Consider the following 27357-nt stretch of genomic DNA (forward strand, 5'->3'; position numbering starts at 1 on the left):
TTCTTTCCTACATGCTTAGATATAAAACTTTTTAACTAATATATGCAACTAGTATGGATTGGTGATAGAAAAACATAAAGAAACGTTCTCTAACTGGAATTAGAAGATGAGTACTGGTCTAAATCATGTTCATGTAGTTAAAACTGTCACTGGTGCAGATGTTTCTCCATGAAACACAGGAATAAAAATAAACTTGTCTGAGGAATAAAAATAATTTCTTACTCTATTTAAATTTTAAAAATTTCTTCTCCATTGAAGCTGTTCATTGTTCTAGGAGGGATTTTGTCTTCTCTCCTTAAGTTGTTGTGTTTTGGTGGTTGAATTGTACTAACTGACATCAAGAGAAGGAAAGGGAATTCTGCCTGGCTAATTCTGTTGATCTTAACTGAAAATCCTTATGTAAACACGAACTTTAAGATTATTCTTAATATGTTAACAAAATCTCATATTGTAGGTTTTTGAGAAGTTTACAAAGGAATCTACATCATTACTAGATGAACTTGCTTTGATTAACAATGGAGGTGATAAAGGAAGTCAGCAAGAGAAAGAGAGGTAGGTGGCTAGTGTCATGCAATTATACCTTTGCAAAGCTGTGATTAACCTGATGAAGGATAGATACATCAGTTATTAATGCAAGCTAGAAGAATTAAGGTAAGCAATTCTCCAATCAATTTGACATACAAAGGTTGAATTAAATTTATTAATTCATGAGAATTTGCTTTACATGTAAAATTTCTTGATTTGAATCAAAGTTTCTCTACAAAAGACTTCTTTTTTAATGTTTATTTCTGAGAAAGAGCATTCTTGTGCATGTTGGGGAGGGGCAGAGAGAGAGGGGAACAGAGGATCAGAAGCAGGCTCTGTGTTGAGAACAGAGAGCTCGACGTGGGGCTCAAACTCATGAGATCATTACCTGAGCCAAAGTTGAACGCTTAACTAACTGAGCCATCTAGGCATCCCTCTACAAAAGACTTTTTGATGAATAGTAATGTATTTACTTTATTCTGACACTGAAAAATTCATTTGCAAGAACATGTTTTCAAAATGAAACCATTTTCATTTTAGAGTTCTACTTTGTGAAGTCTAGAAAAGGTTGCAGCTTGAAATAAAATTATTATAGCCTTATTTAAATACATTAGTTCTTAAATGCCTACCTTCTAGAACTCTTATGTCCTTGTAAAATAAGATATTCATGAGTTTAAGTTGGGGAGTTTAGTGTTTTATGACACTTGGGTGAAGTAATTGTTCAGTTGTATTCTGTAAATGTAACTGACTAGATTTATCATTTTAACGGATTTCCATTGAACTTTACAATCTTAACAGTTTTCATTTTTTGTTGGTAGGCCAGATCCCTCTCCCCAGTTAAAAACTCTTAACCCTTTCTGGTCTATCAACAAAGTGGTAACTAGAACAGTAATTTTTTTTTTTTAATGTTTTTATTTTATTTTGAGAGAGAGAGAGAGAGAGTGTGAGCAGGGAAGGGGCAGAGAGAGAGGGAGACACAGAATCCAAAGCAGGCTTCAGGCTCCAAGCTGTCGGCACAGAGCCCGACGCGGGGCTCAAACTCACAGACTGTGAGATCATGACCTGAGCCGAAGCCAGATGCCCAACCGACTGAGCCACCCAGGTGCCCCAGAACAGTAATTTTTCATTAGGAAATTTGAAAGAGTCAGTACTCTTCCTTGTCTACATCTTTTGAATCTTATCTTAAAAATATAATGGAACCTTGATAAAATGCGTCTTCTTATTCCATGAATACAATGTAGTCACATATCAGTTAATCGAGGTAATAAGGTAAGAGGAATGTGAGAAGGTTGGAGTTTAACACCAAATCTTGATTTAAGCAGAGTAAAAATATAGAAACAAATTGTTTGAATGGAAATCTAGTTAAGTCACAGCAAGCATTTAGGAACATTACTGCCCTGTAGATACCATATAAAAATATAAAATATAAAATTTTTACATGTGTAACTATCCGTGTGTGTATAGATAACACACATACTGTATGTTATGGTTTAGGAATTGAAAATGTCATAGAAGTTGCTTGACAAAAATTAGCCAAATCTCTTGTGTTTTGAATAGTCCACCAGAGTAATTTGAAGTTTCTTAAAGTCATATTCATAAGGAAAGACATTCTAAGAAGGTCCCTGTTGAAAGTGGGTTCATGGTCACAGCTTAATGCTGTTTACCATGTTTCCCTCTCTAAGAATGACTGGTTCTGAGAAAGCATTCTCGTAAAGAAACCTGCTTATTTGTTTCTTAGAACTTCCTGTACTTACATGCCAATGGGAACCCTTTTTCTCCACCCAATAATATCTTATTCAGTGTTTTGGGAAATGCTGTTTTGCATGACTATATGAAGTATCAAATAAAATCTTGTATTTGTCATTTCCTCCCCAAGGAGCTCAAGTGTTATTGCCTAGTCTCTTTTAAATGCCAGATAACCAAGTCCATCCTCTTACAAATTTTCATCACTTTTTTAATGTCATTCCTCAGGAAGCATCCTGGCTACACAAGAGGTGAGGGCCTAGATTAATTGGCAAAAGTGAAAGATTTAGAGCAGGACCTGTCATTTCCAGCAGCAAGGTTCTACCTAGGTTTTGATTTGTATGTACCCTATCTTTCTATCATTTTCTACTTCCCTTATATTGTTTAGGAAAATACAGGGCATAGTCCAACTGCAAATGAAACCCAATTAGTACAGGGAAGAGAGTACAACTGCTTGAGGATGCACACACACATGAATATTAGAGATTATGTGCAGCACTCAGAGGTTGCTGTAGATAAGTAAATGTTTGGAGGATGGCTCCATACATTTTTAATGTTAACATTTCTGGGTTATTATATAGTCACACATCTCATTTTGGAACAGATATGCGGTGGGAATATACTAAAATGGATTCCTTTGATATATTTGAAATAATACTATAATGATACACTATTTTTTCCAAGTAGTGTATTTTGTGATTTATCGCAGACTTTTGGGGGGCTACTAGTATTTAATTTTCTAATTGGTTTCTTTTTAATTTTGTTTATTTTGAGAGGCAGAGAGAAAGAGGGAGGGACAGAGAGAGAGAGGGAGGGAAAGAGAATCCCAAGCAGGTCCTGTACTGTCAGCACAGAGCCTGACACAGGGCTCAAACCCACAAACGGTGAGATCATGACCTGAGCTGAAATCAGGAGTTGGATGCTCAACCAAGCTACCCAGGCACTCCATCTCTAATTGGCTTTTTTTTTTAAATTTTCTTTTTAGCATTTTAATTTATTTTTGAGAGAGACAGAGACAGAGTGGAAGCAGATGAGGACCAGAGAGAGGGAGACACAGAATCTGAAGCAGGCTCCAGGCTCTAAGCTGTCAGCACAGCCCAATGCAGGGCTCGAGCCCACGAACCATTAGATCATAACCTGAGCCAAAGTCAGACTGAGCCACCAGGTGCCCCTCTAACTGGTTTTTTAATGCTTAAGGATATTAGCCTGGTAGAATAGTGTGCTTCACATTTCCATACTCTACTCTCTTGTTTTGATAATGTATATATAAAAAGTTTTCTTAGGTTGCATGGATAGAAATATTGTTTTAAAAAATTATTCTTTTGGTGTTTGTCAGGTCTGTGGATTTAAACTTTCTTCCATCAGTTGATCCTGAAACAGTTCTTCAGACAGGTAAGATGAAAAAATGTGTGTATCAGTGATAATCATAATCTAATAAGCCAATTGTATATTGATTGGTTCATGAAATAAACATTGATTAAGCATGTATTATGTAATAGAAACTTGGGAATTTCAAACTGCTCTTTGGTTTAACCTAACTGTGTTAATATACTTCACAATATTTTTAAAAAGTATTAATAATGATAAATAGTTAAATTATTTCTCCCTTGAAATATTTGTATTTACTTCTTTATCTGTAAAATAGAGATAAAAGTTTCTATTTCATTGGATTGCTGTGACATTATTGTATAGTCATTATGTTCTAAGATTGTGTTTTTAGGTATTGTCATGTTTTATTCTCCTAATGATCTCTTGGGATAATTTGTTACTATTTTCTCTGTTTTGTACTCGAGGAGGCCAAGGCTTAGGGATATGAAAAACTTGCTCATGAAGAGTAACTGTTAAACTCCATCTATCACCATATCACTAAAAACAGGTTACTATTGTCCGAATTTTAAGATGGGGAAACTGAGGCAAAAAAGGCTTAGTAACTTATGCAAGTTGCACAGCTAGTAATGCTGGAGTTGGGACTTGAACCAAGGCAGTTTGGTTTCAAAGTATGGTCTTTGAAATCATTATGTGGTACTGCTCCTCTAATGGAAATGTTTCCATAAGGAAAACATTAAGGGTATCAATTGTAAAAGCAGAAAAATAAATTACTTCGATCTTAGTGGCTTTGTGTGTGTGTGCACACATGTGTATGTGTATAAACTATATATATATATATATATATATATATATATATATATATATATATATAAATGTGTGTGTGTGTAGAGTCTTGGCAAAAGTCTTTGAAGCAGTTGTTCTTCTAATTATAAAACATAATGAAGAGTAAAGAAATAAATTCAAAATATCTCCATTGTATTGATTCAGTTGTGCCAAGTGTTTTCAGTATGGTATAGATCTTACTTCCTTAGAGAACAAAGAAATAATTGTAATCTCTGAATTGCTACATGTTTAGCAGATACAGTAGACTGTCCGTAAAAATATGGCTTACTCTAGGTTTAAAATGTAATTCAGTGTTTCTATTTAACATTTTCAAAGCTACTGAAGCCCTTGAATTAAGAACTTTTTAAATTTGTATTTTAAAATTAACTTTATATGCCACTAAGTTCTTTTTTAATATGCTATTGACTCTTAAATGTTTTTAAGTTTATTTATCTTTTTCTTTAAGTTTATTTACTTTGAGAGAGTCACGTGCGTGTGTGCAAACCAGGGAGGGGCAGAGAGAGAAGGAGAGAAAGAGAATCCCAAGCAGGCTCCACACTCAATGCAGTGACTGACCTGGGGCTTGAAGTCCTGAACCGTGAGGTCATGACCTGAGCCAAAATCAAGAGTAGGATGCTTAACTGACTGAGCCACCTAGGCACCCCTGCTATTAAGTCTTAAAGTAGGGATGGGAAGAGAGTATAAAAATAGAGAAGTTTAGAATAATTTTGGTTATCTTTTAGAAACTGGAAATACCTTCAAATCATAATAAAAATTGTTTCCATATATTTAAAGACATTTAAGTTTAGGATGTTTCCCTGAATAAAGATTAAGAGAATTTAAAAGTATCTGCATATTTTTTTGGTCCTTGTCTAATAATTGAAATAGTATTATCCTGGAAAAACAGTTTGTGATTTATTCACTTTTAAAATTGCTAATATATTTACAGTTTTAGATATTGCACATTCTGCAATTTTAATTTCTCATGCATGAATGCATTTTCTTTACATGAGTTTGCTGTAATTGAATAACAATGAATACAATTCTGACACTGGTGTGGCCCATCATGATTTGCAGTTAATAATTATAGAGATTCCTATAGACAGATTATTTAAATTTTATTTCATACCAGTAATAAAGCTTTCTCCCCATAATCATACACGTTATTACACTGTTAGCTTTTGTCTTAGGTGCTATGATTAAGGGTATGGGTTAATACTGAAATCCTACAACATCCTGCTTAGTATTGATTAGTATCATCAGATAGAACATACTAGTTACTACCATCATACAGAAATCTCAGAGCGTAATTGTGTTCTACAGGGAAAGAGGATTGGTTGGCATAATTTCCTGAGTAATGAATCCACAAATAACAAAGAATGTAATGACAGCTTTAGAAAACAATATCTTTACTAAATAGTGTAGCATATATAGTATATACATTCATGGTATATAGCATATGTATAGTTTATATGTATGTTAATATTCATATATGCAGTTTTCCAACTCATTTCTATATAAATTTAAAAGTTGCACTTCAGTACTTATAACCTGGTAGATAGTTAGGCAGACATATAGGCAGATAGGTTCTAAAAATAAAGGATTAGAATGGAGAAGAGTGATAAAAAAGAATTGTATTTCTCTATGGATGTTAATTATAACTGTGTATCTTTCATTCATAAAGGGCATGAATTGTTGTCCGAATTACAGCAGCGTCGATTTAATGGCTCAGATGGAGGGGTCTCATGGTCTCCTATGGATGATGAACTGCTGGCCCAGCCACAGGTTATGAAGTTATTAGATTCACTGAGAGAGCAGTATACTCGCTACCAGGAAGTTTGTAGGCAACGTAGTAAGCGTACACAGTTAGAGGAGATTCAGCAGAAGGTAATGCAGGTAGGTGTCTGATTTGAATATGTTTAACTTTTGAAAATTGTAAATGCTAGAGTTTTTAAGAAATAATTTTTCCTGTGTGACTGATTTTATACTAAGCCTTATTTATACTATGTAGAGAACCTAAGTCATATCAAACCACACTAAAATCATTTTCTCTATATCTTTACAAATAGCGTTTGCATTAAAACTATATTATTTCTACAGTGATGACATTGAGCATACATCTTACATTATTATTATGAACTTTAAAAATAACTAGTTGTTGGAAACATTGTGGTCTCTGTATTCTTGCAATAAATAACATTTTATTGTTGATTATTGATTTATTCTTAATTTCTAATAACTTGTTTTTTTGTTAATTTAGGCATTATGGAGAGTTCTTCTTTCCTAGCAAAATGATGACATGTAATATAAGGAATTTTAGTATGAAATTTCATTATTTTTTAATGCTGATAGAAACCTTTAAATGTATTTAATACTTATGAATCTTTAGTTCCTTTTAAAATTTTTGTTAAAACAATAGGCTAAAAATACTAAAACTCAATACTAAGACATTTCTGTTACTTAGACCACATCCTGGTTTTTATCTGTTGAATTATTAAGAAATAGATCTTAAATCTCTTACTTAAAAAAATCCCACATTGAAATGTCCCAATGTTTTTATCTAGATTAATTCGTTCATAAGGTAAATATTTTTTAAGTGCTTATTATGTAGAAGACATTTGGTGGGTTTTCTATAGAATTATGTAACGGTATATGTGGTTTTTGCTATCATCACGTTAAGGGGACAAAGTCTTAAGTGTTCAAGGGTATGACTGAAATGTGTGGGCCTTTATATAGGAAGGATTGTTCCTCTGGCTGTAGGTAATCTAGGAAGATTTAGCATACTTGAGCTTTTTCTCCAAGAATATGTAAAGACTTCACCAGGCACCTCCTTTAGGTTTTAAAGGAGAATTGGCACCTTGTGCAGCGGAAAGACTAACATGAATAAATACTAGCAGTATGAAATCCCAAACTCTGTTGAGGAAAAAGGAAGCAGTAAGTCACCATGGGAAGTTTTTGGCCTTTGAATCATAAAGCATGGTCAACAAGTAAGATCTAAATCTCAGTTCCTCCACTTATTTACTGTGTGATCATGATCACATTATTCACGCACCTGAGCCTCAGTTTGACTTCCTTCCTTTTTTTTTAATTTTTTTTTTTTTTTTCAACGTTTTTTATTTTTTATTTTTGGGACAGAGAGAGACAGAGCATGAACTGGGGAGGGGCAGAGAGAGAGGGAGACACAGAATCGGAAACAGGCTCCAGGCTCCGGGCCATCAGCCCAGAGCCCGACGCGGGGCTCGAACTCACGGACCGCGAGATCGTGACCTGGCTGAAGTCGGACGCTTAACCGACTGCGCCACCCAGGCGCCCCTCCTTCCTTTTTTTTTTAATGTGTTTTATTATTTTTGAGAGTATCCAAAGTGAGCTCCTCCCTGACAGCAGAGAGCCCGACACGGGGCTTGAACTCACCAACCGGTAGATCATGACCTGAGCTGAAGTTGGACACTTAACTGACTGAGCCACCCAGGCACCCCTGACTTCCTTCTTTTTTTAACCTCCCTTTCTTTCCCTTTCTTCCCTTCATTAACTAAAACAGAGGTAACAAGACCTCTTTATAAAGGTTTGTTGAAAGAACCCAGTGCTTGATTAATGGTAGCATTATATTTATCTCCATTGCACTAGAGTCCAGTCTATATATCTGGTTCAGTTGTTGGCAAACTTTTCCTATAAAGGGCCAAATAGTAAATGTTTAGGCTTTGTGGACTGTACAGTTCTTGGAGCTGCTGTGGCTATTTAACTCTATTGTAATGTGTAGACATAATGTAAACAAATGTGTGGCTATGCTAAAATAAAACTTTGTTTGCAAAAATAGTGGGTAGTCAGAATTCGCCTGCAGGCAGTAGTTTGTTGACCCCTGACTAGGAACATCAGGGTGTTAGAGCGAAAACGACTTGAAAAGAAGGGGAAGTTGGATCATGGAGGATGGTGAATTTCAGGCAAAAGAATTTAGTCTTTCTCATGATAGCCGCATATAAAGGGAAGATTTCCAAGCATACATTAATTGTGGACAACTTTTTCTGTGTAATATATTTGTAAATTATAGACAGTATTAAACCCAGGTACACTTCAGCCAAGTAGCCTGAGAGTATCTTTGAAAACCATAAAGATAGAATAGCATAGTGGTATATAACTGACCTAAGTGATCTGGGTCCACCTTTTTCTACTACTTCCAAGTTGTTTACTCTTGGGAAGGAAGTGTAACTTCTCAGTGCACTAGCTTCCTACTCAGTAGACTGAGGATAACAACAACAATAATAATACCTGCTTAATAGGGGCGCCTGGGTGACTCAGTCGGTTAAGGGGCCAACTTCCGTTCAGGTCATGATCTCGTGGTTCATGAGTTAAAGTCCTGCATCGGGCTCTGTGCTGACAGCTCGGAGCCTGGAGTCTGCTTCGGATTCTGCGTCTCCCTCTCTCTCTGCCCTTCTCTTGCTTGTGCTCTCGCTCGCGCTCTCTCTCTCTCTCAAAAATAAATAAACATTAAAAAAAAACACAAAGATTAAAGAAAATAATGTTTATAAAGTGTTTAGTGTCTAGCATATAATGAGTTTTCTATTAATAGTATCTATTGTTCCCTTATTAAAAAATGAATGTCTACAGTAGTGTGACTTTTTGCTAGGTAGAATACAGTGGTGAGTAAAAATGCAATTGTACCAAGCCCCAAGGAGAGTGGTGGGAGTAAGAGTAAGATAATCAGAGATGAATCATTTTTCTGGCTTGCAAGACTTGATGGGTAGTCTTGTCCAGTTAGGGAACGCTGGGTTTAAGTGTGGGTGGAAAAGGGCGTGAGAAACATGGGTTTGGTTTTAGACACGTTGAATTTGAGGTGACTTTGAGACACCAAAAATTAGAAGGGTAGTCCCAAACAGGTCCAGAAATCAGAGAGGTCTGGGCTGATCACTTAGTTGTTTGTCATCATGTATAAATGGCAGTTAAAAGCATTAGTGTGGGTGAGAATTGCCTGAGGAAAGTGCTGAGACTAGGTGAGAAGAGGTCTTTTTCATTGAGCTTTGAGAAACTCCAGCATTTAATGACAAGATAGAGGAGCATATTCCTGAAAAGAAGGCAGTGAAGGATTGGCCAGAAATGGAGGAGAAAAGTGTGTAAGAGTTCTGTGTCATGGAAGCCAAGGGAAGAGAGCATTTCAGGATAGACTCAGGAACCCTGTGGAATGCTCTAAAAGATGGAATAAAAGGACAGCTTAACATGTCCATTAGAATGCACAAGATTGAGGCCACGGGTGATCCCTAAGCATGGAGGGCTGGAAGCACACTGGAGTGAATTTGGAATGACAGTGAAGTGTGGTGAAGGAGGCAGTGAGTGTAGACAACTCACTGAGAATTTTGTCTCTGAGGGAATGATGAGAAATAGCAATGCCTAGAAGTGATAGAAAAAGGGTGGTATTAATTTGGTAAAGGCTGCTGTAATGAAGTACCACAGCCCAGGTGGCCTAAACCACAGAAACTTATTTTTCCACAGTTCTAAAGGCTAAAAGTTTAATAAGATGAAGGTGTTAGCAAAGTTGATTCCTCCTGAAGGCAGTGAGGGAAGAATCTGTCCCAGATTCTTGGCTTGTCAGTGCCAAGAATCTTTCTGTATTTTACATTGCCTTCCCTCTGTACCTGTCTGTGTCCAAATTTCTCCTCCTTTTAAGGATGCTAGTCAGATTAGGGCCGTAACATCTTCATTTTGTTTATATATTTTCAATCTCAGTTTAATTGCCTCTTTAAAGACCCTGTCTTCAGATAAGTATGATTATATTCTGAAGTACTGAGGGTAGGAATTTCAACTTTATGAAGAACACAACTCAGCTCACAACAGGGGCCAGGTATAATTTTGTTTATCTTTTTAAAGTAATGTGGAAAGCTGTAAGAGGTTTAAAGACCAGGAAGAAGTATCTGTTTGGAAGGAGGGGTTGAATATACAGGAAAGAAAGGATAATTAATACTATCAAGTTCCTGACAAAGTAGAAATGAATAGACTTCCAAAGCACAGTTGAAAGGATTAGCTTTAGAATAGAACAGGGAGAACTCCATTGTAACAGGAGGAATGGTGGGTAGGATGGATCCAGAGGTGCCTCCGTACAAGTCAGACGTCATGAAGATGAATGGGTTCCTGTGTGATGTGTTCTTTTTTTCTGTAAAGTAAGACAGAGAAAGGCAATTTGCTTAGAGGTACAGGTTTGCAGGTGGAGTAGGTAGTGGTGGTTGAAGAGGATGAGGTTAAAATAAAAGTGGAGAGAATTCAAAATTTTCTTTGTGAGAATTGGAAGAGTAAAATTACCACACAACTGTACTTGTATTTTTAGTTGGTGTTAATCTTGGATTTATGGCAGAAACTTTCTGGCTTATTGTGTGACCTTATCAATTCTTAGCTAGATGTTGAGGTGCAGGCACAGAGAACACAGGTGATGGGATCATCCAGCATTTATACTTTACTACATGGGATCAGTGGGTATGATAAAAAAACAGAGTGGCACATGCATTTTTAAAATGATGGACTAGCTCAATTGGATAAGAAACTAGAGAAGGGAGGTGATGATATTTATGATGGTGATGATGGTAATGAGATTATGGTTAAAAACAAATAACCTTTATTACAATTCATTTTCTTTATGTGAGTTACACATTAATTGGATAGAACATTAATCTTCATGTAATGGTTTCTGCTATTTTTCACAGGTCACATCTTAGGCAAAAATTTATTTCTTTAGCCAGAGTGATTACGTAAATGTAGCTATATAGTCATGTGTATTGATCATGTCAGCATACACAGAGCATAAACTGTACTGTCTATAGTCTTGCAAATTTGGGGAAAATGAAAAAAAAAATTTTGTTTGTATAAAGATAATCATAAAGTTGAGTATCACTGTTTATGTTAAATTAGTGAAAATTGAATTTTTCCAAATTTCTTTTTTACTGTCTTATTACTGACAGCATTATGAAAGAGAAATCAATAGCTCTAATAGATAAACTCTATGACAGGTAATAACCAATGTAATTATCATTTATTCCCCACAGTTTAAATTGGTAGCATTAAGAGTTCATGTGGTATGCAGAGGTTCTTCTCCATGCTGCTGCTGCTGCTACTACATTTAAAAATTAGATTTTCATGTGCTCTGGGAAGGAGCTGATGCCACTTCACTGAAATATGCTGTCGTTATTCTCATTATTTACTCTGGTAGTAATTACTGCCAGCATTGCAAATGTTCTTTCTAAGATCATCCATGTGCTTTTCTTCCTTTGTAGAAAAAGGAATCATGGATGGAAAATAGGATACACTCCTAGTTGCATAAGTGTACAGTGGGAGGCTATGCTCCAGTTCTCCCAGTTCTTCAGGTCAGATGCTTGACATTTGCTTGACATGTGCTTCTGACCGGTTTGACCCCACAGTCTTCCACATATTCTCTCATGCAGCCTTTAGAAAACAGCCTGGCTAGGAAAGAATGTTATATAGTCACATGCATTTTTGGCCTCTGCAAATATTTGTCATGGTCGATTTTAAGAGCACATCTCCCTGACTTTAAGCTGTATTACAAAGCTATAATCATCAAGACAGTATGGTATTGGCATAAGAACAGACACTCAGATCAATGGAACAGAATAGACAACCCAGAAATGGACCCACAAACGTATGGCCAACTATTCTTTGACAAAACAGGAAAGAATATCCAATGGAATAAAGACAATCTCTTCAGCAAGTGGTGCTGGGAAAACTGGATAGCAACATGCAGAAGAATGATCCTGGACCACTTTCTTACACCATACACAAAAACAAACTCCAAATGGGCAAAAGACCTAAATGTAAGACAGGAAGCCTTCAAAATCCTTGAGGAGAAAGCAGGCAAAAACCTCTTTGATCTTGGCCACAGCAACTTCTTACTCAACACGTCTCCAGAGGCAAGGGAAACAAAAGCAAAAATGAACTACTGGGACCTCATCAAAATAAAAAGCTTCTGCACAGCGAAGGAAACAATCAGCAAAACTAAAAGGCAACCAACAGAATGGGAGAAGATATTTGCAAATGACATATCAGATAAAGGGTTAGTATCCAAAATCTATAAAGAACTGGTCAAACTCAACACCTAAAAAACAAATCATCCAGTGAAGAAATGGGCAAAAGACATGAATAGACACTTCTCCAAAGAAGACATCCAGATGGTCAACCGACACATGAATAAATGCTCAATATCTCTCATCATCAGGGAAATACAAATCAAAACCACAATGAGACACCCCCTCACACCTGTCAGAATGGCTAACATTAACAACTCAGGTATCAACAGATGTTGGCAATGATGTGGAGAAAGAGGATCTCTTTTGCACTGCTGGTGGTAATGCAAACTGGTGCATCCACTCTGGAAAACAGTATGGAGGTTCCTCAAAAAATTAAAAATAGAACTACCCTATGACCCAGCAATTGCACTACTAGGTATTTACCCAAGGGATACAGGTATGCTGTTTCAAAGGGACACATGCACCCCAATGTTTATAGCAGCACTATCAACAATAGCCAAAGTATGGAAAGAGCCCAAATGTCCATCGATGGATGAATGGATAAACACACACACACACACACACACACACACACACACACACACACGATGGAGTATTACTCAGCAATCAAAAAGAATGAAATCTTGCCATTTGCAACTACATGGATGGAACTAGAGGGTATTATGCTAAGGAAAATTCGTCAGAGAAAGACATATCGTATGACTTCAGTCACATGAGGACTTTAAGATACAAAACAGATGAACATAAGGGAAGGGAAACAAAAACTAATAAACGGGGGGGACAAAACAGAAGAGACTCTTAAATATGGAGAACAAACGGAGGGTTACTGGAGGGGTTGTGGGGGGGGGGGATGGGCTAAACGGGGCATTTAGGAATCTACTCCTGAAATCATTTTTGCGCTATATACTAACTAACTTGGATGTAAATTTAAAAAATTAAATAAAAAATTTTTTTAAAAGAACACATCTCCAAGGTTATACTTTGCATATCAGTGTAACCACTTGAGGGGTCACATTGATATGGATTGGGCATGAAACTGTTTTTGCAGTAAGTTAATATTCAGATTGAGCAAGATATCCTGGTTAAAATTAAGTTTTATAGCCTAGTTTGGCAAACTACCATCATTAATGCATTTAAATAGACTTGTTTACTAGGGCGTCAACCTCCATTTGCATTGTTTTTGTTAGAAATAGTCATACATTTACTGTGTCTACATTACTGGTGTTGCATACTAAGGAAAATTACTTTCAGCATACATTAAAACTATATGTGCACTTGAGTATGTAACATTTTTTGCACCAAGTGTATGTATGCTTTATTTAAAATTTATTTTTAAATTTATGACTCTTTGGAAGTTTCATGCTAATGAATTGTTTTTCCTCAGTTATGATTTATATTAATCTGCTTTTTTTGTTTGTAGAATATTCTAAAATCATAGTTTAAATGTTTAAATAATACTTTATTTTTAAAAATAACATGTAATGCATTATTAATAGTTAAAAACTTTTGGGAGGCTTTCATTCCACCCTTAGCATTTTATATTTATCTTTATGTCTGTATTCGTAATGTATAGCAATCAATGAGAATTGAGTTCCCAAAAGGAAATGGAAAATTGTTTAAAAATATTTACATAAATGTCCTTAAGACTTTTTTTTCTTCTTTTTATTTCCATTTTTTAAAATATTGAATGAAACAGTTCAGGGACTTTGTTAAGAACCTCAGGGATCTTCCTGTAAAATACAGATGTGAAACTTTGTAAAGAGTGAATGGCCACACATCAGTAAAAGGATAAAGTCTATATGACCATTTCAATAAATGCAGGAAGAGCATTTGACAGGTACAATATCCATTCATGTTAAAAACCCTCAACAAAACAGGCCTAAAGAGAACCTACCTCAGTGTAATAAAGGCAGTATATCAAAACCCCACAACCAACATCATACTTAATGGTGATAAAACAAAGTTTTTCCTTAATGTTAGGAACAAGACCAGGATGTCCATTCTCAGCACTTTTATCAACAAAGTACTGTAAGTCCTAGCCACAGTAATTAGACAACCTAAAAAAAATTGATAAGTAAAATACTATTTGCAGATGACCTGACATTCTATATAGAAAACCCTAAAGACTCCACCAAAAAACTGCTAGAGCTGATAACTGAACTCAGTAAAGTTGCAGGATACAGTATCAGTGTACAGAATCTGTTGCATTCCTATACACTAATAATGAAAAAGTAAAAAGGGGAAATGAATGAAGAAAACAATCCCATTTACAGTTGCACCAGAAACAGAATATCTAGGAATAAACTTAACCAAAGAGGTGAAAGACCTGTACCCTGAAAACTGAAAAACTGATGAATGAAATTGAAGATGGTGCAAAGAAATAGAAAGACACTCCATGCTCATGGGTTGGAAGAACAAATATTGTTCAAATGTCTATACTACCCAAAGCAATCTGCAGATTTAATGTAGCTATTATCAAAAATACCAACAACATTTTTTGCAGAACTGGAACAAACAATCCTAAAATTTGGATGTAACCGCAAAAGACCCCAAGACGGCTAAAGCAGTCTTTTTCAAGATTTCAAAACAAAATTGGGGTATCACAATTCTAGTCTTCCAAGTTATATTACAAAGCTGTAGTAATCAGTGTGGTACTGGCACAAAAATAGACACATAGGTCAGTGGAACAGAATAGAGAGCCCAGAAATAAACCCACAGTTACATGGTCAATTAATCTTCAACTAAGGCGGAAAGAATATGCAATGGGAGAAAGGCAGTCTCTTCAGCGAATAGTGTTGGGAAAATGACAGCAACATGCAAAAGAATGAAACCGGACCACTTTCTTTACCATACACAAAAATAAACTCAAAATGGATTAAAGATCGAAGTGTGAGACCTGACATCATAAAAACTTGAGAAGAGAGCACAGGCAATAGTTTCTCTGACATCAGCTATAGCAACATTTTTTTCTAGGCAAGGGAAATAAAAGCAAAAATAAACTATTAGGGCCACATCAAAATAAAAAGCTTCTGCACAATGAAGAAAACTAAAAGCCTACTGAATGGGAGAAGATATTTGCAAATGACATATCCAACGAAGGGTTAGTTTCCAAAATATATAAAGAACTTACACATCTCAACACTCCAAAACAAATAATCCAATTAAAAAATAGACATGAACAAACATTTCTCCAAAGAAGACCTACAGATGGCCAACAGACATATGAAAAGATGCTCAACCTCACTGATCATCAGGGAAATGCAGATCAAAACTGTAATGAGATGTCACCTCACACCTGTTACAATGGCTAAAATCAAAAACACGAGAAACCACAAGTGTTGGTGAGGATGTGGAGAAAAAGGAGCCCTCTTGTACTGGTATAGCCACTCTGGAAGACAGTATGGAGGATCCTCAAAAATTTAAAAATAAAACTACCCTATGATCCAATAATCATACTACTGGTTGTTTACCCAAAGAGTGTGAAAATAATAATTCAGAGGGACACATTCACCCCCATATTTATTGCATATACAATAAATTTATCTTTATTTACAGTAGCCAAATTGGAGAAGTAGCCCAAGGATGGATCTTAGTCTGTCCTTAGATGAATGGATAAAGAATATGTGGTGTATATATACAATGGAATATTATTCAGCCATAAAAAATGAAACCTTGCCATTTGCTTGCAGCGACATGATTGGAGCTAGAGAGCATAATGTTAAGTGAAATAAGTCATTCAGAGAAAGACAGATACCATATGATTTCACTCATGTGGAATTTAAGAAACAAATGAGCCAAGGCAAAAAAAAAAGACCAAGGAACAGATTCTTGACTGTAGAGAACAAACTGATTAATGATCAAAGGGGAGATGGGCGGGATGGGGATTACAGAGTACACTTACCATGATGAGCATTGAGTAATGTATAGAATTGTTGAAACACCATGTTGTACACTTGAACTTAATATTATACTCTATTGTTAACTATACTGGAATTAAAATTAAAAACCTAATAAAAAGATTGAATAAAGAGGAGCTAGGCTTTTTTCTTCAGAAAAGTGGGAAAGGCAAAGAAGGAAACAATTACTAGTATTTATCTACTGTGCTAAGTGTCTTACATTTAATGACTGGTATAATCCTGACAGCAGCTTTGTATGGTATGTAGCATAGATGCTATTTTAAAGATGGACAGACCAAAGTGTTTCTACTAGTAGGAGCAGAGCCAGAATTCAGAATTGAATTTCATGCCCTGTGCTTTCTTACTTGGTGAAAGAGTGATACTTTCCATAGGCCAACAGAGAAAAACAGGACCCTAGTACCCTATCCTAGGGTACTAGTAGGACTGCTCATACAAAAGGTTAAAGCAGAAAAGTAGAGATATTGAGCAAAGCACTGTATTCCAAAAAGAACTTCAGAGCAGGGGTTTGCAGATGAACTTAGGACTCTGAAAACAGTTTAGCCAAGAAAATTAAAGCACTTAAGGCTATTCCATGAATACAGAGTAATATTCTGACATTTTTTGTTTTTAAATTTTTGCTCCCTAGTATTAAAACCTTGTAGAACATAAATGGGCAAAGAACATGAGGATAGAATTCACTAAAGATCATATACTTTTAGTAAACAAACACTTGCAATTTATTCAATCTTAATAATATTTAAAAATATACCTGGAGAGATTTCTGTTGTTCAATTTGGCAGAAGCATTTTAAAAGCGATAGTGTGTACACTTTGCACAGCTTATGCTCAGTTAGAACTTTAATGACTTGGATGTTCCAATAGAAACATGTTTTAGGGAGCAATTTTATAATGTATACTAACATGACATTGTCATTGAATTCAAGATCTCTACTGAAAATGTTTCCTAGGCAAACAACATAGAATTAGGGAAAAAAATGCTGCATATGAACTTCTCCATATATACACACACACACACACACACACACACATATATACATATACCCACTCCCTAAGTTTACATTTAGGGCATATAAAAGATTTCTCAACGGTAGATACCTGGAGCCTTAAAAGTGGTATTTGAAGTGATACATGTGATACATTACTCAGCTTTTAATAAGGGGTGGGTTGATTGGACAGTTGGTTGGACAGATAGGAGGGAGGGAGGAAGGCAGGCAAGGAGGTCAGTCTTCTTAAAAACAGAGTTTTGCGGGGTGCATGGGTGGGTGAGTCAGTTTCGTGTCCAACTTTGCTCAGGTCATGATCTTGAGGTCTATGAGTTTGAGCGCTGCGTCAGACTCTGTGCTGACAGTTCAGAGTCTGGAGCCTGCTTTGGATTCTCTGTCTCCCTTTCTCTCTGCCCCTTCCCGAAATTCATGCTTTGTCTCTCTTTATCAAAAAAAAAAAAAAAAAAAAAAGAACAAACATTAAAAATTTTTATAAGTTTGCAGCTACTGAAAATTTTAATTGTAGCCACATAGAAAATCATTATAGTTTTATAGTATAATATTAAGTGAGCAACACAGGATAGAAATTCCTTGTACTCTGTAAGAATTAAATGTAGCACTTAAATTTGGAGTAACATGAAAATGCAGTGCATGTGAAAACTTAATTGAAAGAAATATATATGATTTTTCCCTATGATGTGGTACTTTTATATAACTACTAAAAATTACATGAACTATTAGATTTTTGAAGGAATAAATTTTAACCTGATAATAACGAAATGCAGTATGGGTCTGTAATACTTTGTTATAAAGTTCTGAGGTAAGCCTGTCTATCCAGGGTCTGTAATTTTATGCTACAGACATACCGTCATTCACTTTTTAGGAGCTATCTTAAGTTTACATTTGGGGCATAACCGTACATCTGTTATTGAATTCCTTAATTTAGTAACAGGTAAAACTTGATAATACTATTATTTTTTCTGTTAAAATTATTTTACTGTGTCCATGTAGTTTTAGTGTGTGTGTGTGTTTCTGGGTGAAGAGTTAACACAATTCTTTACTCTTTCTGCATGAGACTTTGATCTTTGCTTAACTCTCTAGCTCTCTTTCTTTGAAAACATGTAAAATTTGGAATGTCATCTGTGTTTAGTGGGCAACATTGCTTTTATAGTAAAAATTATTCTGGGTCTGGACGGGGAGAACTAATACTTGATGGAAGGCATAACTTTGGGCATCCTTGAATTCAAGACTTTTTTTTAAAGTTTTATTTCATTTTTGAGAGAGTGAGTGTACATGAGTGTGCAAGCAGGGAAGGGGCAGAGAAAGAGGGAGAGAGAGAATCCCAAGCAGGCTCCATGCTGTCAGCATAGAGCCCATTGCAGGGCTCAGTCTCACAACCGCAAGATCACGACCTGAGCTGAAATCCAGAGTCGGACGCTCAGCTGACTGAGCCACCTAGGTGCTCCGAATTTAGGACTTTTATAGTATGCATGACCACTGTGGACTATGGAGTTTTGATTCCAGAGTGCCCCCCAAATCTGTCCCATATGGATCTCATCTCCTTATGCCTGAACTGTTAGACTGCTTCAGGGACTTGGCAGAAGAAAAATATTTGATGCTGCTCTGGCAAACTTAGTTCATCACCTTACATCCTACTGAGCGGTACAAGTGGGAGCTCAGATGGTCTGTGGGTCTGCATGTTTAGTTCATCCCAGGACCCCTCTTGTGTACTCTAGTAGTATAAAACTACAGTTTTTAATTTTCGAACAGAGAAAAATGGTATTTTAGCTTCATATTAGTTAGTTCATTTAGTTTTAGCAGTATTTTGAGAACGTTAAGACTATGAGTCAGAACACATGGCTTTTTGTGTCCTAGGTTTTTAATAATGGATTAGATTACCTTGGGAAGTCACTTAATCTCTGAAACTCAGTTTTCTTAAGTGGTAGATAAGAAATTTGACCAGTGTCATTTCTCATATCCTTTACAACTCTAAATCCTATAGTTCTTTTATTTCTTATCGTATGTTAATTTTTAATCCTCTTTTATGGGGGCATTCCACATTTTTAGCCTGGCAGATGATAAGATGGCTGAAAGCCTAAGGTGCTGTAGTGTACATTCTTTCAAATTTTGATTTTGGAAAAGTTGTCAGATTATGGCCATATAGTTTCAAAAAAAATATTTATTGCCTTTACAATAGAATTTAATTTAAATTAAAAATACTTTAGGAACTTTGGGAGGAGAAAACAGTGGATGTTTGGGAAGCTTTTGATTGTTTCATCTCAACTTTCATTTATAGGTTGTGAACTGGCTTGAAGGGCCTGGATCAGAACAATTACGAGCCCAGTGGGGGATTGGAGACTCCATCCGGGCCTCCCAGGCACTGCAGCAAAAGCACGAGGAGATCGAGAGTCAGCACAGTGTGAGTGCTTTTCCTCTGCAAGTTACAGTGCTGTGATTACTGTGCATAATCAGCGTATGTGGTACTAAGAGATAAGTTGCTGTAAACTTTAGCACAGGACATAAAGTATAGTATGTTTAATATTCAGAGGCCATAAGGTACATTTTGACTCCTTACTATGTATTCATTGGAAGTTTGGTTTTGCGTTTGGCTCCAATCCAGTTTAATTGTATATTTTTATAGAAACATAATTCTTGTGAAAATTTTTTAATTCATGGGAAATTTAAAAAATTACAGTGACAGAGTAAAGAGTGGTAGTACAAAAACAGAATCTTCATCTGTAGTCCTGCGACAGAAACTATGATCCTTAAATCCTCAGGGAGGCTGTCCCTGTCTTATTAGGGTATATACAGTGCAATTAATGCCTGAGAGTAATTCCAGAATTGTTGCATTAGTCACAACTGATGGAAAATGATTGCAGAGGGTACAGGATATCTTTCCATTCTTTGTGCGTTTAGAGGCTCTCGTTTGTATCTGTGAAGGGGATGATCAAACAAATCACAGTTATACAATTAGCAAATAATCTATAGGCAGATTATAGATAATAATTGTTCAAAAGGGTTTAAAATTGAACAACTTGTGTATGGAGGAAGTTGATATATGTTAAGCCCCTGCTTTGTTAGAGTTAGCTCTTTATTACTGAGAAAGTGATCATTCAGTTGTGGATCAATTAGCTCATCCCTTTTTTCCCTCAAATTATATTTCTTATGGTACTTTCGATAGATTGACTAGAAAATTGGAAAAATAAACTGAAATACATTAATTTCTACTTTTGTAGGTTATGTAGCTTAAATTGATTAGTTTGCACACACATACACACACACAGCATTCAACCTTACATATAATATGAAGAATAAAACATCTTTCCGTTAAATAGGTAATAAAAGAAGCCACCCCCCCCCCAACGTCCCCAAAAAGACAAATCCAAGTGATCAGAATACACTCTGATTGGATTTATGTGTTAATTGGAAAAAAGGTCATGTGTTCAGAGGTGACTATAGCGTGCATCCTGATCACTAGGATCTATAGATAATAGAGAACTGAAAAAAATTGATCAAAAATACTTTTAAACTCTGGACCCAGATGAGATTTACAGGTTATCTGAACATCCAGTTTTTTTCTTTCCCCTACATCTTCCCCAGTTAAAGTGATAAATAAAAATTGTATAGTTTTAAGGGCACCTGGGTGGCTCAGTTAGTTAAGTATCCAACTTCAGCTCAGGTCATAATCTCACCATTTGTGAGTTCAAGCCCTACATTGGCCTCTGTGCTGACACCTTGGAGCCTGGAGCCTGCTTCACATTCTGTGTCTCCCCCTCTGTCTGCTCCTTACCTGCTCATACTCTGTTTCTCTCTCTTAAAAATAAATAAACATTAAAACAATTTTTTAAAGTTGTATAGTTTTAGTTGGGGCATCTGGGTGGCTCATTTGGTTAACCTCCTGACTCTTAGTTTCGACTCAGGTAATGATCTTGCAGTTTGTGAGTTCATGCTCCACATTGGGCTCTGTGCTGACAGTGCAGAGCCTGTTGGGCATTCTCTCTCTCAAATAAATAAAATAATTGTATTAGTAAATGTATATTTTAACTAAATGAGATTAAAGAATAAATGTTGAATATGCTTTTCTCAGGAATAAATTTGAATTGTTGACCAAGTATCATTGTCTCTTTACTAAAGGTGTATTTTAACAATATCTGACGTAATTATTTTCCTTCTTAATACATACCATTCTGTTTAGTTTTTTATATTTTTTTCATTATAATATTCCCCAAATCAGCTTTACTAATCTGCAGTATTGGCAGATAAAATACACACTGTTCTCTATAGAATTTGTAAACTCACTGAATAACATATAAGCAAGAGGTATCACAAGATTTGGATTTGGAATTATCTAAAGGTAGTGTATATATTGTCAGCAATTTTCCTAATTAGTACTTGTAAGAGATTTAAAAATGAAATCCTGTAATTGAGAAAAATATGTGTATTTTATACATTTCACAGGTTCCAACATAATGTGTTTTCCTTTTATGCTAAAAAAATTGAATAATTTGTATTTACCTTATAACCTTTGATGTTCTTGGTACTTTTTAAATAACTTAATGCTGTTGATATTTTTGACATAAACTGTGACTCATTTGAACCCTGTGGATTGTTCTAGAGCATGTTACTATAGTATAACTCTATCCTATAATTTAGTTATCCTGTAATTTAATTTAGCCCCTTGAAAACAGGGTTTTTTTTTAGTTCTTGAAAACAGTATTTGCTATAGAACATTCTAGACTTCATCTAGAGGATTTAGTTATAAGAGTATCCGCAAAATCTTTTAAATAAAGATATGTGACACATGAGGATCCTAAAGACAGGATTTATCTATATTTTATTATTTTTTTAAGATGTCAAGAGGAATAATTATAGTTAGAAGTTGGATTATACACCTATTATGAAGAACTTCACAAAAGGAATTGAAAAGTACATTTTATATTGCATATAGTGTGGATGAAATTACAAAGGGTATACATAGAGATTCTCGTGTTTAGATTTTTATTTTTGTATTTTTATTTATAAAGTTTGAAAGTCATTTAAAGAAACACATTGCTGGGGTGCCTGGGTGGCCCAGTTGCTAAGCATCCAATTCTTTTTTTTTTTTTTTTCTTTTAATGTTTGTTTATTTTTTGAGAGAGAGCACAAGCAGTGGAGGGGCAAAGAGAGGAGACACAGAATCTGAAGCTGGCTCCAGGCTCTGGCCTGTCAACACAGTCTGACATGGAGCCGGAACTCATGAACCACGAGATCATGACCTGAACTGAAGGTGGCCACTTAACTGACAGCGCCAACCAGGTGCCCCAGAATCCAACTCTTAATTTTGGCTCAGGTCATGGTCTCACGGTTTGTGAGTTGGAGAGAGCCTCAGGCTCTCTGTTGACAGTGCAGAGTCTGCTTGGGATTCTTTCTCTCCCTCTCTCTCTGTCCCTTCCCTGCTTGCACTCTCTCCTGTCTCTCTCTCTCTCTCTTTCTGTCTCTGCTTCTCTCTCTCTCTCTCTCTCTCTCTCTCAAAAAATAAACTAAAAAAAAAAAAAAGAAACGCATTGCTTATGAATGGCTCTTGTTTACTTGTGCACTTGTTTACTTATATGAAATCAATACAAAATTCCAGAATTTTTGAATTGTAAATGATCTAGATTATTCTTAAAAAAAATTTTTTTTTTGATATTTATGTATTATTGAGAGAGACAGCATGCAAGCAGGGGAAAGGCAGAGAAAGAGGGAGACACAGAATTTGAAGCAGGCTCCAGATGCTGAGCTGTCAGCACAGAACCCAATGCAGGGCTCAAACCCACGAACCGTGAGATCATGACTCGAGCCAAAGTCGGACACTTAACTGACTGAGCCACCCAGGCCCCCCGATCTTTTCGACTACTCTAATAATACCATCACCTTATTTTTATACATGAAGAAACTGGGAGAGAGCATTTTTTGATGAATGGGTAGCTGGGTTGATACTCATAAAATCCTTTTTCCTCTGTCTGCATCTCTGTACTTCTCTTTCTGTCCCTTTCTATATTTCTCTCTGTCTTGCTCACTAGCTCACTCTCAGAGAAAGCTGCTGAATTTCTTTGATATGTTTAAGATAATAGATAATAACATTTTTTTTCCATTTCTGTCCTCTTAGTACTTGAGGACATATGCATATATATTGATGTTTGCGTTTATAGACATGGTGCTCAAAGAAAAGAATCATTGATGACTTAATTATGGATCTCATTTTTTTTTAATTTTTTTTTTTTAACGTTTATTTATTTTTGAGACAGAGAGAGACAGAGCATGAACGGGGGAGGGGCAGAGAGAGAGGGAGACACAGAATCGGAAGCAGGCTCCAGGCTCTGAGCCGTCAGCCCAGAGCCCGGCGCGGGGCTCGAACTCGCGGACCGCGAGATCGTGACCTGAGCTGAAGTCGGACGCTTAACCGACTGAGCCACCCAGGCGCCCCTGGATCTCATTTTAAATGATGTGTGATAGTTTCAAAATTGGGGAGTGAGGACAAATAGGATGGACGTATAGAAGAAACAGGATTCACCATGAGTTGAGTTGATAGTTACTGAAAATAGATGGCACAGAGAGTTCATTATACTGTTTTTTCCAGTTTTTAATATATTTGAAATTTTTCATTCTAAATGTTTACAAAAGAGAATTGCACTTTTTAAACCAATAAGTGGCACTACATTGTCACCTTGAGAATAGATTGATGCAGGATGAGTATATTAGCTTATGATCTGCTATCTTATTAAAAGTTTTCTTTTTCTCTTTGCAAGTAAAAGCACATCATAGGAATATGCAAAAACATAAATCTCTGATGCTTTAGGATTCTGTTTGTATCCCCCATCTCACAGTGCTGACTTCTGGTTTCCAAAGAGAAGACTGTTGTGTTGTGCCTTCTAGTAAGCAGCAAAACAGATGTACATGAAGAGTGAACACCCACTTCTCCTGAACATATTAGCCTTCAGTGAGCTGGCAGTGTTTCTCTCCGCCTAAATTAGGATTTGTATTTCTTGGTAAAAGCATAAATACCCATTATTTTACCAGCTGTGCATCACCACCAATTCCCACATGATTCCAGTGTCAATCCCGATGACTCCCTCTGTCCTAGTATGTGAGCATTCAAGCTCATTCCTTATCTGCTGCCTGCATCCAAATTACAATGTCTTGGAATTGATGTGTTTTTTTCTATGAAGTAATCCTTTTCTGTGCAGTTAAATGTTTGTAAGAGGTAGACCAGAGGATGGCCAAAACTGAGCCGAAGGCAGCCTGTTCACTCAGTGTTCTATAAATTTTATATTCTATTTCTTAGAAAGAAACATTTTGATTAATTTGAAGAGTGCGCATGTGCACGTGCATGACAGTTTTTTTTTTTCCCCTTACATCCCGGGAGACTGATTTTTTTTTTTTTTTTAGGACAGGTGCAGTTCCTGATAAGAGTTTCTTTAATTTCAGGTGTTAATTTCATGAACGAGACTAGTTTTGTTTGCATCCTGGTTCTGGTTACTAGGGCCTTTATCTTATAAGTTCAAACTAGGGAAAAAAAATAGCTTTAGTATGGTTGTTCTGTGAACCCTAGTGGTCATAGGAGTCACCTGAAGTAATTGTTAAACTTCCTGTTGCAGAGCCACATACCAGCAGACTCTGATTTAGTAGGTCAGGGTGGAACTTAAGATTTCTTATTTTACTTATTTTTTTAATATTTATTTTTGGGAGAGAGAGAGACAGACAGAGCATGAGTGGGGGAGGGGCAGAGAGCGAGAGGGAGACATAGAATCCGAAGCAGGCTCCAGGTTTCAAGCTGTCAGCACAGAGCCCAATGCGGGGCTCAAACTCATGAACCGCGAGATCATGAGCTGAGCCAAATTTGGCCACTTAAACTCTTGAGCCACGCAGGCACCCCACTGTGATGTAGATAGATGTCACTGTAAGAAATACTGATCCAGGACGCTAATCTTTTAGTTTACTATTTTTCTCTGTATCATTACTCATTTTTTCAAAGAATTGGTTCTATTTATTTAGAGCATAAACTAAATTTGCAAGTACTGTGGAGAAGATTGTGAAATTCCTTTCTATTTGAAAACGTAGTGATATTTTTCTCAAGTAGTATTTTCTGCTTTAAATCAATCTCTCTTAATCTTGTTTAAAAAAATTATTCACACTTACACCTTTTAATTCATTTGAAATTTAATATTGTATGGTGTGAGGTAGGCTCCTGTCCGCCCCCACCCCCTCTCATGGACATCACCAATTTTCTTAGCATCATTAACTAACTTGTCCAGTAGTTCTCAAATATGGCCAGAGGATCTCTGGGAAGAGAAATTCCTGAGATTCTATTATAGGGTCCACAGGGTCAAAACTATTCATAATACTAAGGTGTTGTGTTTTTTACTTGCACTCTCACGAGTGGAGAGTAGAGTTTTACCACAGTCTGGCTAGGGGTTTATCAATTTTGTTAATTCATTCACAGAACCAGCTCCTGGTTTCATTGATCTGTTCTGTTTTTTTGTTTGTTTGTTTTTTTTTTGTTTTTGTTTTTTTTTTGATCTCATTGATTTCTGCTCCTTATTCCTTCTTCTGCTAGTTTTGGGCTTTATTTGCTGTTCTTTTCCAGCTCTTTTAGGTGTAAGGTTAGATTGCATATTTGAGACCTTTCTTCCTTCTTTGGGAAGGCCTTGATTGCTGTATACTCTCTCTTAAGACCACCTTTGCTGCGTCCCAGAGGTTTTGGACTATTGTGTTATCATTTTCATTGGCTTCCGTGTCCTTTTTAATTTTCTCTTTAATTTCTTGGTTAACCCATTCATTCTTTAGTAGGATGTTCTTTAATCCTCGAGTATTCATGGTCTTTGCAAATTTTTCTCGTGGTTGATTTCGAGTTTCATAGTGTTGTGGTCTAAAAATATGCACGGTATGATCTCAGTATTTTTGCCCTTGTTGAGGGCTGATTTGTGTCCCAGTATGGGACCTATTCTGGAGAATGTTCCATGTGTACTTGAGCAGAATGTGTATTCTGCTGCTTTAGGATGAAATATTCTGAATATATCTGTTAAGTCCATCCAGTCCAGTGTGTCAGAGCTATCGTTTCCTTGTTGATTTTCTGCTTAGATGATCTGTCCATTGTTATCAGTGGGGTGTTGAAGTCCCCTACTATTACGGTATTATTATCAATGAGTTTTGTTATTGATTTTATTGATTTATATATTCGGGTGTTCCCACAATGGCATAATATTTACAATTGTTAGATCTTCTTGGTGGATAGACCCCTTAATTATGCCCATCTTCATCTCTTGTTTCAGTCTTTATTTTGAAATTTAGTTTGTCTTTTATAAGTATGGCTACTCCAGCTTTGTTTTGATGAACATTAGTATAATAGTTCTCTATCCCCTTACTTTCTGTCTGCAGATGTCTTTCGGTCTAAAATGAGTCTCTTGTAAGCAGCATATAGATGGGTCTTGTTTTCTTATACATTCTGATACCCTGTGTCTTTTGATTGGAGCATTTAGTCCGTTTACATTTAGAGTGAGTACTGAAAGATACAAATTTATTGTCATTGTGTTACTTGTAGAGTTGGTGTTTCTGGTGATGTTCTCTAGTCCTTTCTAGTGTTACTTGCTTTTGGTCTTTTTTGTTTTGAATTTTCACCACTCAAAGAATCCCCCTTAAAATTTCTTGCAGGGGGGCTCCTGGGTGGCTCAGTCGGTTGAATGTTGACTTCAGCTCAGTTCATGGGTTTGAGCCCCACGTCAGGCTCTTTGCTGACAGCTCAGAGCCTGGAGCCTGCTTCAGATTCTGTACCTCCCTCTCTTTGTGTTCCTCCCATGCGCGCTCTCACTCTCGCATTCTTGTTCTCTCTTTCTCTTTCTCTCTCTTTCTCTCTCAAAAACAAATATTAAAAAAATTTTTTTTTAATTCTTGCAGGAGTGGTTTAGTGATCACAAATTCCTTTAGTTTTTCTCTTGGAAACCCTGTCTCTCCTTCTATTCCAAATGACAGCCTTGCTGGATAAAGCATTCTTGGCTACATATTT

The 27357-nt window shown here is 36.2% G+C and overlaps 1 protein-coding gene across 4 annotated transcripts in view; it reads left to right on the plus strand.

Annotated features, from left to right (window-relative positions):
• Positions 1-27357, plus strand: part of SESTD1 (SEC14 and spectrin domain containing 1) — a 147354-nt gene that overhangs the window by 95357 nt on the left and 24640 nt on the right. For all 4 annotated transcript variants that reach the window (XM_060621978.2, XM_060621977.2, XM_060621979.2 and 1 more), the window contains 4 exons: positions 455-552; positions 3605-3660; positions 6104-6315; positions 19633-19755. In XM_060621978.2, coding sequence (XP_060477961.1) covers positions 455-552; positions 3605-3660; positions 6104-6315; positions 19633-19755 — 489 coding nt within the window. The remainder of the gene's footprint in view (positions 1-454; positions 553-3604; positions 3661-6103; positions 6316-19632; positions 19756-27357) is intronic.

This window comes from Panthera onca, chromosome C1, assembly GCF_046562875.1.
Source record: "Panthera onca isolate mPanOnc1 chromosome C1, mPanOnc1 haplotype 2, whole genome shotgun sequence".
Classification (NCBI taxonomy): domain Eukaryota; kingdom Metazoa; phylum Chordata; class Mammalia; order Carnivora; family Felidae; genus Panthera; species Panthera onca.